We start from the raw sequence: 14,871 nt of genomic DNA, 5'->3' as shown, positions 1-14,871 counted from the left end.
CTCTGCTGCACCACTGAAATAGCAATGGATGAGATTCTCTTGTCATGGTTTCCTTCCTGAACTAACAGACTTGAAAGTAAAAGGGGAAGAAAGAAAAATAAATAATCACTTTAGCTTTTCTTGTATTTCTTTCTCTTAAAAATGTCACAAAGAAAAACTTCAATTACTATTCTTTCAATTATTTGTTTTAAATTCATCTCAGCTAATAATACCCAAAGCACCACAAAGTGAGCAGTTATTGAAATCACAAGGGAGAAACATTTCCTTTGCAATGCAATAGCCTGCAGTAGTCTTTTTGAGGAATTAAACAGACACAAAGTACAGTTATTATTATACTTGGTAAAGAAAAGTATATTAAAACAAAAATACATATAGATTTTGGCTGCGCTGATAAAAGTCTGCTGATTAAATTATTTTGGCTGTGCTGAGAATGGTAATCCAGAGTCCTGGAGTACCGCTTAAAGCACAAGAAGCAAAAGGACAAACCAAAAGGGTGAGCAGAGATTATACTCTCCATTTAATCTAGTTTACATACTACAGCACTGACCCCACAAAATGGAATAGAAGAGTATTATACTACTGTTACACGAGATTAAGAAACAGAAAGGACCCAAGAGCCTTCAGAAGCATGAAGAACTTCTCTATGCAACTCCAATCAATGAGCAACTGGCTCTGCACCCTTCCTCAGCAGTTCAGATACACAGATACACCCAGCAGAAGAAAGCGGCAAACCCACAAATGAGCTACTGAAGCTCTCCAAAACACTAACATAGTATCTCATTTTGCACTGTTGGCACTTCAATGTTACTGTTCCATTCTAATAAATAAATAAACAAACAAGCCCCCTCTGCTTCCCTCACTGCCTTTGATTTTACACAGGTGTGAACGACTGTCCCTTATTTCAGATGACATGTTGTCTGGCTGAATACTACTGCATTAACACCTTTTTCAAGAAAGCTCACTTCAAACACCAAAGTAGTCATTAAAAGTTACTCTTTTCCCCGTCCACCTGCTAACAGAGCCAAGACTGGACTAAAATCCTCAATTCCACTCCTCACACGCTAACAAGAAAACGAATTCTTTTTAGTGCAGCCTGATATTTCAAAGCACGCATTCATTCATGAAGTTCCACAAACAACAGCAAAAGAAGGAATAGCTTTTATAGTCCTAGTATCCCAAATCAAGGCATGCTCGTTTATTATGCAAAACATCACATATTACAAAAACAACACTGTGTCTAGAAGGCAGCAGCTATCTCAACAATAATTTTTCAGTTGTTCTTTTACAGTACTGGGAAGGTAAGAATACAGGTAGATGGTCAGCATTCCTATTCTGACAAGGTATGGCTGAGTTGCTACAAAAAACCCACACCAAACAACCTCAGAACATGCTTAGAAGTCCTCGATCACAAAAAGATCAGAATAAAATCAACTATGAAGCACTCATTCTTACTGAAAGTTCCATTAACAGCAAGGAACAGAGCTTTATTTTGCACTGTTGTTTTAAGATTGATTCCATGCAGGGAGGTAAGTGGGAATGGGCAGGAAGCAGGTGCTCATGTCATGAGGATCAAAAAGGGGGGAAAAAAGCAGGCAGGAGCGATTTCCTCATCCACAGAAGTAACCGTAATTGTGACAAGTCTGATGCTGCCTTTTTTACCTCAGCGAATGACTGCCCGAGGTCACCTGAGGACTTGCTTCATCCTTGGGTTACAACTGCTGGGAGAGTTACTTCTGTGCGTAACAAGGGGAGTTGCCACCTTTAAAGCTTTATCTGGAGACTCATCAGGCATTTCTGCTTATCACTCTTGCCGTCAGACTCCACTTCCTGAACACATACCAGGTTTTAAGGAGAGAAAGTTTCTACCGTAACGAATGTTCCTTTCCTCCTCTCTGAACTGAACGTTCTGGTCAAACAGTTGCATGCTCTGATACCACCAACAGTATTCTCCAAACCTATTCAGGTTGAGCCCTGCACACAGCAGGAGTCAGCAAAGGCTTATTCAGTAAATAGAGTATGACGCCAGATTTAAAGGTACAACATAACACACTGCACAAACCAGACACTTAGGAAGAACCTCTCTGACACAGCACTGGAGTGCACACACTTCACTGGGCTACAGGAGAGATTTTGGAAAAGCAACATCCAAACCTCCTTACCAGCTAAATGAAAATGTCTCTGGAGCGCTGAGCTCACAATACATCAACAGCTGCTCCAAACACAATTCTGGCAAGCACTGCCTTGTCCACTGCAGCACTTCCCTTGTGCTCAAACAAAACAATTGCCACTGTTCTGTGCTGTACTACAATCACAGGAGAGAAAGGAAAGTGGTGTCACAGGAACAGGATCACAAAATGAGATTTGGCGCCCTCTTAAGCAATTACACCAAGAATAAGAGTATCCAAACAGCGCGATGAAAATCTAAACAAACAAGGCAGAAGCAGAAGTTACAAACCGCCCACACTTCCAGCAGTTCCCACCGTAAATGCTACAAAGATTTGGAATAAAGAGTTTGAAAGCAACTTATTTAATAACCTTGGCCTTACAAAATTACTTCCCCTCTGTGTTTTTGAACCACCTTCAATAAATCACTATTCTGCCTCTGTTTCTTTGTGGAGATGTTTAAGAGGTTGATAACCACCCCCTTTGCTCCATCAGATTCTTAAGGCAATATACAGGAGCACCCAGCACCACCATATGTGACTTCCTCACCAGGAAGTGCATCACTGAAATAAAAGAACATTCACAGCCTTCCCAAATTGGAAAGAAATATACATTGTTGAAGTACACTTTTTAAAACTGCATCAAAATAAAGGAAATATACTTTGTGGACATCTAGAAAAAGCTACAGTATTTGAGCTCTACTTTTATATAGCCAGTTCATGCCTTCAAGTAAGTAGTTTGACTTTAAAAGCTCAGCGACAAACACAAACTGAGTTAACAGTGAGTTAACATCATGTTTATGTCCATTAAACAAGAGCAGGATTTTGCTTACAGTTGCTTTCCTCTTCCTACTAGACAGTACCACTGTTTTGTTTCACAGTTGTAAGGCAACTCCCACCACTTGAAGTCTGTATAAGCTTACTGTATTAAAAGAACTGCAAGTGTTTTCATACATACATAATTCATATCTCTGCACGTACACACAGCCTTCCACATATACCATCCAAATTGCTATTTTACACATATTCATTTTGGAATACGCAGTCTCCTTTCCCAAAGATCCCCAGTGAATCTATCCTCATTCAGACATGTTATCTTTCTAAAGACCTGACACTGGGAAATGAGCTCTTCAGCAGCGATCCCATTTTTCTCTAAATGAGAGGAAAGCAGCACAAGTGCCAGACACAGCAGAGTGAGGTGGACACTGAAGCAGAAAGATGAGAATCTGCATCTATTCATGCCCTTCTAGGCTGAAATTCATAGGCTCAAGATGTCTGCAAACAGCATAATTACAGATTTCAAATACGGCAGTCGTATTTTACAACTAAGAAAGACCATTGGGTATTTCACAATGCAGAATAGCTACATGGCTTTGATAACACACACACAGGAGCCCCAAATACCTACAGTAGGTGCTTATGCCCAACACAAACGTGCAGTTGGGTTGCTTGACTTGGCTTCTACTGAAGCTAATAAACAATGATCAGCACATCAAGAAGAAAATCCTTGTACCTGTGCCAAAATAACTTTATTTACCATCTTCCACCTCCCTCAAGTTTCCTCTGCCATTTCCCACAGGCAACGATTTTGACGCTGGAACAATACTAAGAACAACCAACGCACCCCGTAAGAGTGCGTGACTCTACAGGCTGAGGGCAACAGGAAAATGGTTCCCTTACACAACAAATGGGAGTGGGGCAGAAACTCCGCATAGCTGTTACCTCTCAGTACAGTGAAAGACCCGTGGCATGAAAAAAGAAACATTTGCTTAATTCCTTGATTAAAACATAAATTTTAATTTTGTTGATCATGACAGTTATCATTACGAATAGCCCACTGATCTGCTATTTCTTTAATGCCCACTGATCTGCTATTTCTTTAATAAGGTGGTGGGGAAAAAAAGACACAGAAGAAAATTAAACAAGTTACAAATAACCACATGACGGCTTGACACTGTTTGAAGATTGCAGTATCAGAAATGTACTGTGCTTCAGAAGTGAATATATTGAGAATTTAGGAAAAGTTACACATCCTACAGATTCCAGGGTGCTTAGGAAGCTTTTCTAAGTCTTACTATTACCGCACACATTGTTAAATAAGTTTAGTGCCAATGTAACCTACATGACCAAGGTAAGGCAGAAAGAACCCACCTGGAAACAGACTACTCCACCATAAGAAATCCTCACCGCAAAATTAAAGCAAAATTGTAAGTACTAATGTCAAGAAAAATGGAGTTTCTTCTAGTTCCATTCTGTGACAGTGCTGAGGATTACAAGCAGAACGTGCTGCTGTCAGTAACACTGAGTAATTCCATTAAGTTACCTCAGTTTTGAATAAAAGGAAGGCAGAAGTGCAAGAAGAGCACAGCTAGACTGCAGATCAGCAATTTCTTGTCCCTGCTGCCCCTCTTTTTCCCCCTCAAAGAGTAAATGATTAGGCTACAACTGATGAGATGACAGATATCAAATGCCTGCTTGAAAAAGCTGCTAACATCAAAATTCAGTTCTAAATTACATCTTCCTTGCCCATCTGTAGGGATCCTAGGGGCAGCCTCAGGACTTGGATCACAGAAGCTCCAGTAGGTAAAGCCATACAGGTTAGGGGTATCCCTCTCCCTGTACTACAAACACCAGTACCATCTCTTCACCGTACTGGACCAACAGATTTCAGTGCGTTTGTGCAGGGTTAGTTTTAGCCTGAATTATGCCCTTCTTGTTCAAGTAAGCACCAGCAGAACAGAGGGAGATGACAGACTGGTCTCAACCAGCCTCCACCCAAGATAACAGCAAAGTTACAACTAAAATACCAACATCTATTTCCTCCTTTTCTTGTTACTAGGTGTCCTGCAAAACACTCACACAACACAGTGCTTTATTTACAAAAGACAGGGAAAAGGCCAAAGGGCTTTAGTGCAGCAGCATGAAATACCTTGCAACTACCGTGTCCCAAACGCACAAATCACATTTTCTTGAGTCACTTTGCATTCACGTAATGAAAGTCTTTGTTACTGCTTCTATTAACGCTTGATTTTAGTGTTAGGTATTAAAGTTATAAAGCTGTGCTCTCACTTTGCATGTCTTTGCATTTAGACCACAAGGGCAAAAGAGATCATTTCTAACTGCTGCCAGAACAAAGAGCCCCAGAGCCCGGCCCTACAAGAGCTTACAGCACTATCTGCTCACATTAGTAAACCAACTGATACGTACCGAATCAAATAGGAAATAACCAAGGAGTTCACAAAAAACAATGTGTGGCTATACTTGCATATGAAGAAGTAATCTACACACAGCAGAAAGTACACACAGGCTTTTTCTTACCATTCTCTGCACTTAATTTCTGCATTATGAAACCTGACCAATAAAATCATGCAAGTTTTAAGTTGAGTAAAGGGGAAAAAAAATCCAGAAGCCATGGTTTTGGCCATAGGAAGTTCAGACAGAGACAGGATATCCAGGTCATATCAGAAGGATAAAAAGACTTTGCTCAGTTGAAAGCAAAAGAATGGTCATTGGGAAGAAGAAAAGGTAGCCTCAGCATAAGACAAACTAAAGCTTTGTTTTAGAACAGTATTATCCATGAAAAATGCTTAGAAAGGAAACCTGAGGGTCCCACACTACATGTGGAACTGAATTACGATCAGCAGGAGCCATCAGAAGGGCAGCAGGACAGCAAAGAGGGCAGCCACAAAAGGATGGAGCAAGGAAAGATTTTAGGATGAAAAGGATGAACATGGGAATAACAGTGAGGGAATATTCATCAAGAATTTCACTTCACACAGAGAAAATGCTCATACAACCTCCACTGAAACAACGTTTCCCTTCCATTTAGAATGCCGCTCTAAACTCACCTCCTCTTTCCATCAAAAGAATGACTACATTTTTGTACTAAGTTACCAGGCAAAATAAATATCCCATAGGAAAGGTCTCTCCCGTCCCCCAACCAGCCTGCAGCAGTTCATAACACACACAAACTCTGGATCAAACACTTCTCAAAAACTCAGTGAGAAGGAGCACTATAGGAGCCAATGCTTAAGAACAAAAGAAACCTACAATACTGCGTAACACAATTCAGTTCAGTTCAGCTGGAAGCCTGGGGAAGTACGGATAAGGAACAGTCAGGGATCACAACATCTATGTAGTCTGGATACACCTTAGGAGGATTTTTTCCAGTCACCACTAGTAAAGCACATTAATCTGCATTACTGGAAATAAGCAAGCGGGCTACTCTGAGCAGTTCTCACTACATTTAATGTCATCATTAAACTATTTGAAATAAAAACCTTGCAGTTAACAAAAATTTGCACGTGACTGACCTAATTCGCTCACATTTTCAACCACATTAGTAGCATTCCTAAGCTTACTGAGGATTTCAGTAAAATAAGATGTTGATGTAAGTTAAACCTGAGCAGAACAGAATATACTGGTTGTTCAGCCAGGATATCAAATGGAACAAGCAGAAGCGCTCAGGGAAGATATGCCTAACGTGCCCAAAGAAAAGAGCTGGGAGTCCAGGAGTTGGCCTCTTCTTCTCACTCTGGCTCAGCTACGCATTGTACCATTTTATGGCCAGGTTTCATGGCTTGGCAAACCGAAGCTAATTGATTCTAGAAGCTCACCGTGCAAAAAGACATTAGAGGTGGTACATCTTTTACTGTTTAAAAGTCATTAGGGTTGCTATGTATGGGTGAATATTTTGCAGTGTTACATCCAGTGTGATTTGCAGAGTCAATCTGCAGAAAATAATGTGAGGAATAAAAACAACAACTTTGGGGACAGCCTGCATCCACTTTGTACCAGGGAATTTTTACTTGCAATTTAATTGCCATCAAATATCAGTAACACTAACACTTGACCATCCAGCCGTAGGTTGACAAAAGTGATATCATTTCTATTTGCTGTTACAATTCAGAATTCAGGTACCAATCTATGGACACAAGATCAAGCTTCAAAAAGAAAGGCAGCTTCTCTCTGTACATATAGATATTCCAAATTACTAAACAACACTGAGACAAAGCGGTTCATTGTTCTTATGGCACAGTATCTTCTTTCAGTCAACTATGAACTAATGATAGGCTACAGTTATAAAAGAGTGTCAGTAAAATTCAGGAGAGAAAAGACAAGAGATGACGCAGAGTTTCAATAAGGTACACACGCTCAGTGCTCAATGTTATGCAGAGGTTAAGAACACAAACACACCTTTAGCCTACTGCAGCACTGCTTGTTACAGTTACACCAACCCATAAACAACCCAATGGCTTAACACCCATGTAGAGCATCTTAGTAGCAGGGAATTGCTTGCTTTGCTGTGAGAGCTATAGCGCACACTGAGCAAACCAGCTCAAATCATTGTATTTCTCCATTTGTCCCTGTTAGACCAAAGCATACTAGGAATTTCTGCACAGAATAAAGGCATGCCTAAAATTCCTGAATGTGGAAGTATTAGAAGCCTTTCTACCTCAGCAAGGCAAGCTCCTCTGCAATTAAAAGGACATCACCGACAGAAGCCAGTCAGCCTAAAAGCCAGTCAGCCTAAGTTCGAGTGTCCCAGTCTAAGCTCCTCAATTCCAAAGGAACAAAAGGAACTTAAATTTAAGTTAAAAGGTGCAAAAAGCTTGGTGCAATGTGAAGATATTTAGGAAACAAGGCTGTCACAGTGGGTTAATGTCTCATTCTTCTGTAATCTGGATTTAACCCTAATGTAAAACAACAAGAAATAACTGGATGGCCTCACATTTCACTTCAGCACACCATAACTGTTGATTAATTTACAGTAATTGCTTTCCTCTGTACAAGACAAAAATCAGAACTGAAATTAATGCTCATAAGGTCACAGTTACCAAAACACAAAGGTTGAGCACACAGCTACCTAACAGAAAGGTGTGTGGGCTTGCAGCTGCGTTAAACTCCTTTCCTATGTATTTTACAATAACACATTATTTCTTTCATTAAAATAATTATTATCAATCTATTATCTCCATAAGCACTGTTCATCCAATGTTCCGTAACACAGATTTGGAGATCACTTCTATTTGGCAGTACTCAAGAACCTCCTTTCACACTAATCAATAAAAAAGCATTTAATTGCTAGCTTCAAATATACAGCAGAAACAACAGCTAATGCAAATGGGTAATTTCATTATGCATTATGGCCAACAATGGCTGAAATTTGCAAGTCAAGAATGCCACAATGACTTGTACGCTGATGGCTCCCCATACTTCCATATACCTCCACTGCAGGCAATGACACCACTCACCTTTGGTCAAGCACACAAAGTGCCTTGACAGGAAACATGCCCACCCTTCCTTCATAAATAGAATTTAATAGCTGTTCTCACATCATTCAGACCCAGTCACGCTCCCAACTCTAGTAGGAAGGCATCAACAGTTATTCCTAAAATGTCATTTTTATGGCAAAACATATTTCAATTCTTTAGATAGCACTTAGTACTAACATCTAATTTAAAAAACAAACAAACCAACCAACAAAGAAGATGAGACTTGTGTCTTTTGCTGATGCCTTTGCAAAAAAAATGGGACCTAAGTAAAGGATTCTTTTAAGTCTCTTTTAGAAAGAAAATAGAAGCAAATCGTATCTGAAAATATCTGCGATTTCTTTTGTGACTTACAAACAGATGAATAACAGAGAAGGGGTATAGAAGTCCATAAACAAGTTTTCTCTTGTTAATAATATCTAAAAACAAACCAGAAAGTGGGCATGCTATTTTGCTTTAGAGAGCTCTACAAGGAGAGCACAGTATCTCCACAGCTTTGACTTAAGGAAAGTTATACAACATAGAACCATTTTCAAAGGCCAGAAGAGATGCTGCACATCTGAATAACAGAAGCACGCGAGCAAAGCTGACAGTCCAATTTGCGACCCTAACAGCACTGCCCAATTATCCCAGCATTTCAATTCCATTAAAGATGAAACTAGAACAATTGTAGCCATCTACCAAAGGCAGGGAAAACCAAAAGGAAACAAATACTGTAAAGGACAGTTTACATTTGTCACACAAGAATAGACTGAATTGAGTCACTGACCTCACCGTGCCATTTGTAGTTCCCTGCATCTTCCTTCCTTTATATCTCCACATACATTAGAAAAGTTTTCTCTATTTCTCTATTAATGCATCCTAAGTAAAACTGATCCAATTTCTTCTTAGTCATTTCAAACTGTTGTCAATGTAAAGGCCATTTCGTAGATCACAAAAGTTCTAATGCTACTTTCTAGCATATTTTTTCTTTCAAGTTGAGCTCATCAGCCTGCATTTACCTTCCCGAGTCTTAAGTAACAGTGAGTAACTCATATACAAGTAGAAAAGAAAAAGCAAAATGCCTGGAACCTCCAATGGCTTTTTCAGCTAAGCCCGGGTTGCTAAAATTAGCCAATCCCATTTCTAGATCACAAATGCTGTCAACAGAGATAAAAATTAAAGCTACCACCAAATACGTAGAACAAGCCAAGTGTAGGAGTTCTGTTTCCTTCCCATGATCTCAAATTGTGCCCTAATTAGCTATCAGAACTCAAACACACTGATTGTTTCCAAGGGCATTTCTGCAGCTACAGCTCCTATGTGAAATAAACAACATCAAATTATTAGCACAGCACAAAGCAAATCACATCTAAAAATGGGCAAACTAATTGTTTACACTTTAAATAAAAAAAATGATTTTAAAATGCAGATTCTAAATTGCAAAATAATTGATGTGGCACTTCAAATTGAAGTCATTTCATGCACTTGAAAGTGACTGAAAACCTGTGAAGCTGTAGCTCAGACCCATTGCAGAAACTTCCCTTTCCCCACTTGCTGAGCTAATCTTGTAAAATCACTCCAAAACAAAAGATGAAAAACCAGCTCAGATACTCATCTGTTTTATCTTGCTTCATTTTTAGTGAGGTCTAGAACTAGTTTTAGGGCTGTTCATGGAACAGTCCTAAAAAGATCCAAGAACCAGAGCGCGAACTTCTTAGCTCCCCTAAATATAGCAGCAGTCATGTGGCTATTGCTAAGACCACATCAGCTTTTCAATGATAGAATAGTTTCTAAATCTTTCACCCCCCCAAATTTCACACTGTGCTGTGGACATTCAGTTTTTTCACATGAAATGAAGCATCTCAGACCTACAGTAGTTCAAACAAAAATGCACAGCCCCTAACAAAAAATCCACTAAATCAAACAGACCAACAGTGCTACCTATAAACCAAAAAACAGTAAATTCTTATGGTATTCAAAAGTAGCCTATGATCACCAAATAGATATTTATTAGCCATAAGAAAGTAAAATTACTTTTTCTAGGAGTAAATCAGTTTTTAGAAGTCACAGAATCACACAGAATCACAGAATGACCCGGGTTGGAAGGGACCTCAAGGATCATGTAGTTCCAACCCCCCTGCCTGGCAGGGCCACCAAACATACACCTTTACTAGATCAGGTTGCCCAGGGCCCCGTCCAACCTGGTCTTGAACACCTCCAAGGACGGGGCATCCACAGTCAGAACTTGGGAAGATGAGTAATGCTCTGGAGTAAATCTGTATTTTGTAATTAGTAAATGCACAAACACAACAAACAATTCATACCACTCCAAGACTAATTCCAATAACTGCAGACTGAACTACTGGCAGTAATAATGCAGACTTGTGAATGCTTGGCATAAGCCCATGTCTTTCCACAACAGCGCCGACACCCACCAGATGATATACCAGGCACCAAGTTTTATTTCACTGATGGGAGAAATAGATTAATACATATTCAATTTCACACAGTATATTCAAAACAAAGAGTTAGCACAATGCCCTGGAGTAAAATTGGTATTATATTCCCTAATGATTGAGTAGATAAGTTGAAAAAAAGAAGAGTTGAAAACCCTTAGACATCAATTCACTGATGGAGGCCATGACAGAAAGCATGATTTCTAGCTGCCAGCTTTCCACTGCTGCCACTGCTCAGTGTGTTTCTGACTTTTAAAGCACATATACCCTCTCAGTAATCCATCATTTACATTGTTTCACTTCTCTGGCAAAGAGATATGTGAGGTTATGATGGTATCAAAGAACAGGATGCCTGCAGTCCGCTCACCTCACCCAAGAGCTGAAGCACACAGAGCTTCTGTAATAACCTGGTTTTGCTGAGCCCTTCATCCGAACAGAAACACCAGGGGCTGCTGGTTTCACAAGGAGCGCTGGCTTTCAGCAGAGACAACTCAACAGAGTTTGTATGATAAAGACATCATTCATCTGGACACTTTCAACAGCAGGCACTAGAAACCTTTGCTCCTACATTTCACCTCACAAACCCTCTTGAAAAATCTCTAGTTTTAAGTCTAGAGAGCAGAGCTGCCAGGAAACACAGGACTCTGGCAACACTACCTTGAAAATGGGAGGGACTGCTTTAATCTGAAGCTAAGGCATAGCTGGAAGGGGGCAGCAGGAAAGTAGCAGGAAAAGCAGGCCAGTATGAAACCTCCTTCCAGCCTTTCCAAAGCAGCACGTTATTTCCATGAGCAGAAATCTTCAGGTACTGTGTGACCCTCGGAGTGATGCATTTTTTCCCCCCAACAGATAACCTTAAAAGTAGCAGCAACTCACCAAGATGGGCTCCAAACACTGTTATTCTAATTCTATTGACACGGTTAATTTATTATTATTATTTACAGGCTGTCAGCTCGCTAAGTGCACTGCAGACTACACTCCTGCATACAAAAAGTACTGTGAGTCAGTGTATTTTCCAACTCTTCCATAGCTTCTGTATGCCACAATTTTAAAGTGAAGATTCTTCGGAAGTACTTTAATGACTATTTCCTCCTTAGCTAGAATGCATTAATTATAGGCTTTTCCTTCTGATAATAAGAAAACAAAGACAAGTGCAATATGAACAGTGTACGAAACTTAATTACTGAGTCAGATGCCCTTCAGATGTCAGTCTGACTACAGTGAGGAACAGGAAAATAAAACACACACAACACACACCTATCAGCCTCCAGTTGTTAGATCAGTTATCAAAACAATGTCTGTCCTCAGTGACTTCATTAGGAGGAGCTCAAGCAGCTCATTAACCTGCTATGGTTTGAAATGTGCTTTTCTAAAGACAGGTAGCCTGCTGATGTATTTATTACAAACCAGATGTGATAAGTAGTTCCGAATGTAAATGCTTAAGAACAGCAAAGACTTTGAACTTTGAAGGTCACATACAGTAAGCATTAACATCGAGGTTCTTGTGTCAGATGCACCTTCTGTTTTTCACCTATGCTTTGGAGGAGGAAAATGAATTAAGAACAAATAACAAGAAGCAGCCCTGTGATAACTCGAGAAGAACTGCAATCCACTTGTTCTCGTTTTAAGACCTATAACCACTGTAATACCCCTCTAAAATTAAACAAGAAAATGGAATGGGGGATGGTGAAGACCAATTTCATTCTACTTTTCAACTCCAGGTAATTAAACCAGCAATTCCATCATAGAAAAGAACGTATTTTTCTCCATTTTCACAGACACTTCAGGCATTTCCTTTAAGAGAGCTGAAGGATTTTCTCTTTGATTAATACCTTCTATTTTAAAGCAGTATAGCTGTGACTGCAGACACAAGGCAGAGGGTTGTGTACTGATCCTTTCTCCAGGTATCAGGGGATTTATCTTCCATTCTTCTACATTCCCACTAGCTTTAGGATACGAAGCTCAACAGTTGGGCCTACAGGCGCGGAAACAGGCTTCATATACCAGAATTAGGTAAATCAGGTTAAAGAAAAAGCATAGCTTAGAGATAAATAACCCATACGGATTTCTTTTTAGCACCAGCACGTTCAAATACAGCACAAACGATAACACTGCCCAGTAAAACACCAAGTTCTGCACAACCCCCCCTTACACATAAATAACAAAGCAGACAAGAACAACGACAGACGTACACGACATATATTGCAACTCACCCCATTCTAGATACTCGAGGATGTTTTTCTCTCTTCTCAGAGGGGAATTGTTACATTCGTCGTACAGGCAGATGAGTATATCCAGCAAGGTTTCCACGCTGAAGCACTGCCCATTAGTCTGAGTCGGCCCATCCAAAATAAACTGCTCCAACTGCTTCAGACGCACTTCTCCAGACATGGTTGTTTCAGTTTGCAATGGGGTTTCCTTTTTAATTATTATTATTACTTCGTCCAGAAAAAAAAATAATAATAATCCAAAAACCAGCTTTTCAAGGTCTTGTTTGAAAAGAAGCCGACAGTACTCGTTACAAAGTGTCAAGCCCTGGTGGTGCCTTATTTACTGCCCACCTCGGCTCCCAGCCTGGGGCTGAGCCCTGGGAAGTTTCAGGCACGCACAGATAAACACTACGTGTGTGAGTGCGTGTATATATATATGTACATATATAGGCGTATATAGAATTTTTTAATTTAAGAAAATAAAGAAAAAAATCTTCTAATATGCTTAATAAGGAAAAATAGATCGCTTCTTTTGACACTTCAGTGACAATAATCACTCTGAAATTCCACCAGGACTTCCTGACACCGATTTTACTGCACGTAGATGGATGTAAGCTTTTATATCTTTAAAAACGTCCTTCTCCTTCATTCAAAATTCAGATCATGCAACACAACCCTGAAACGAATCCCACTGCATCATTAAAGTGTAAAAGCCCCATTCCGGCCGCATCGGATTTCGCTTCCAAGAAAAAAAAAAAAAAAAAAAAGGATCGGAAGAAGGCAATGAAAAAGAAGAAGGAAAAAAAAAAAAGAATAAATAGATATATTGATGTAGGGGGGGACAACAGGGCGGGGAGCGGCACGGCCGCCTGGGCCTCGGCCTCCCGGGCAGGGGCAGCGCCCGGCGGTCCGTGGGGGTGGGGCCCCTCCTCAGGGCGCAGCCACGTCCTGCCCCGGGGAGCCGTCCCCTGCCGCCTCCTCCTCCTCCTCCTCCTCCTTACCGAGTCTCCTTTTAAGGCCTTTCAGGGATTGGAAAAAACTAAAGTCTTCATCGCCGCCCTCTCCTCCTCTGCTGCGCCGAAGGGCGGCTGGATAACGCCCGGAGCCCTGTCAGAGCCGCCCCATGGCCGCTCGCCCCGCTCCTCCTGCTGTTCCTCCGCGGAGGGAACGCGGCGGCCCCGCTCTGGCTGCAGGCCGGGAGGCCCCGGCGGCGGCTTCACTCCCAGCGGCGAGGAGATGCTTGTCCGGCCTCGCCTGCACAGGCAAAGGGCATCCTTCCTTCTCGGCGTGTGTGTGCGTGCGTGCGCCGAGCGGCGGCGCGGGGACGGCCGCCTCCCTGCCGCCCTCTGTCCCTCCCGTTCTCGTCGCCTTCTCCCTGCCTCCCTCCCGCGGTCACACGCAGCAGCCGCCGCCGAGCTCGCAGCTGCCCAACATGGCGGCCGCGGCGGGAGGGGAGCCGCCGCCGAGCGCCGCCGCAGCGCGGGGAGCCGAGCCCGGGCGCCGCCGCTACTGATGGGATTGAGGGGAGGAGGGAAGCGAGGAAAGGGGAGGATGCTGGAGCGGGGAATGCAGGGATACGGGCGGGACCGGGCGGAGGGAGGAAGGGAGGGAGGAGACGCCGGGTGATGGGGCACATCCGGAGCTCAACTCGGCTCCGGCTCCGCGGGGATCGCAGCCGTCCTCACAGCGCACCGGAGAGGCCGTGTGCTCTAGTGGAGCAAGGCCTCTGTCTTCCAGAGGTGGAAAATGGCAGTTGTCGGAGTACAGGGCAGCGAATGGCCTCCCCTGA

General features: G+C 41.8%; 1 protein-coding gene across 19 annotated transcripts in view; it reads right to left on the bottom strand.

The window, feature by feature from the left end:
- The window catches only part of CDC42BPA (CDC42 binding protein kinase alpha), a 141,784-nt gene extending 127,168 nt beyond the window's left edge, over nt 1-14,616 (bottom strand). For 17 of the 19 annotated variants that reach the window (XM_015856965.3, XM_015856960.3, XM_015856966.3 and 14 more), the window contains exon 1: nt 13,086-13,849. In XM_015856965.3, coding sequence (XP_015712451.2) covers nt 13,086-13,263 — 178 coding nt within the window. In that variant the 5' untranslated portion in view covers nt 13,264-13,849. Of the gene's footprint in view, nt 1-13,085; nt 13,850-14,083 lie in introns of those variants that run through there. The other 2 variants (XM_015856962.3, XM_085542767.1) reach the window with 2 other exon arrangements.
- Nucleotides 14,617-14,871: the final 255 nt, after the last annotated feature.

The sequence above is a fragment of the Coturnix japonica genome, chromosome 3, assembly GCF_054131305.1.
Source record: "Coturnix japonica strain WE chromosome 3, WE-NBRP24, whole genome shotgun sequence".
Classification (NCBI taxonomy): domain Eukaryota; kingdom Metazoa; phylum Chordata; class Aves; order Galliformes; family Phasianidae; genus Coturnix; species Coturnix japonica.
This window is presented reverse-complemented; position numbering and strand designations above follow the sequence as displayed.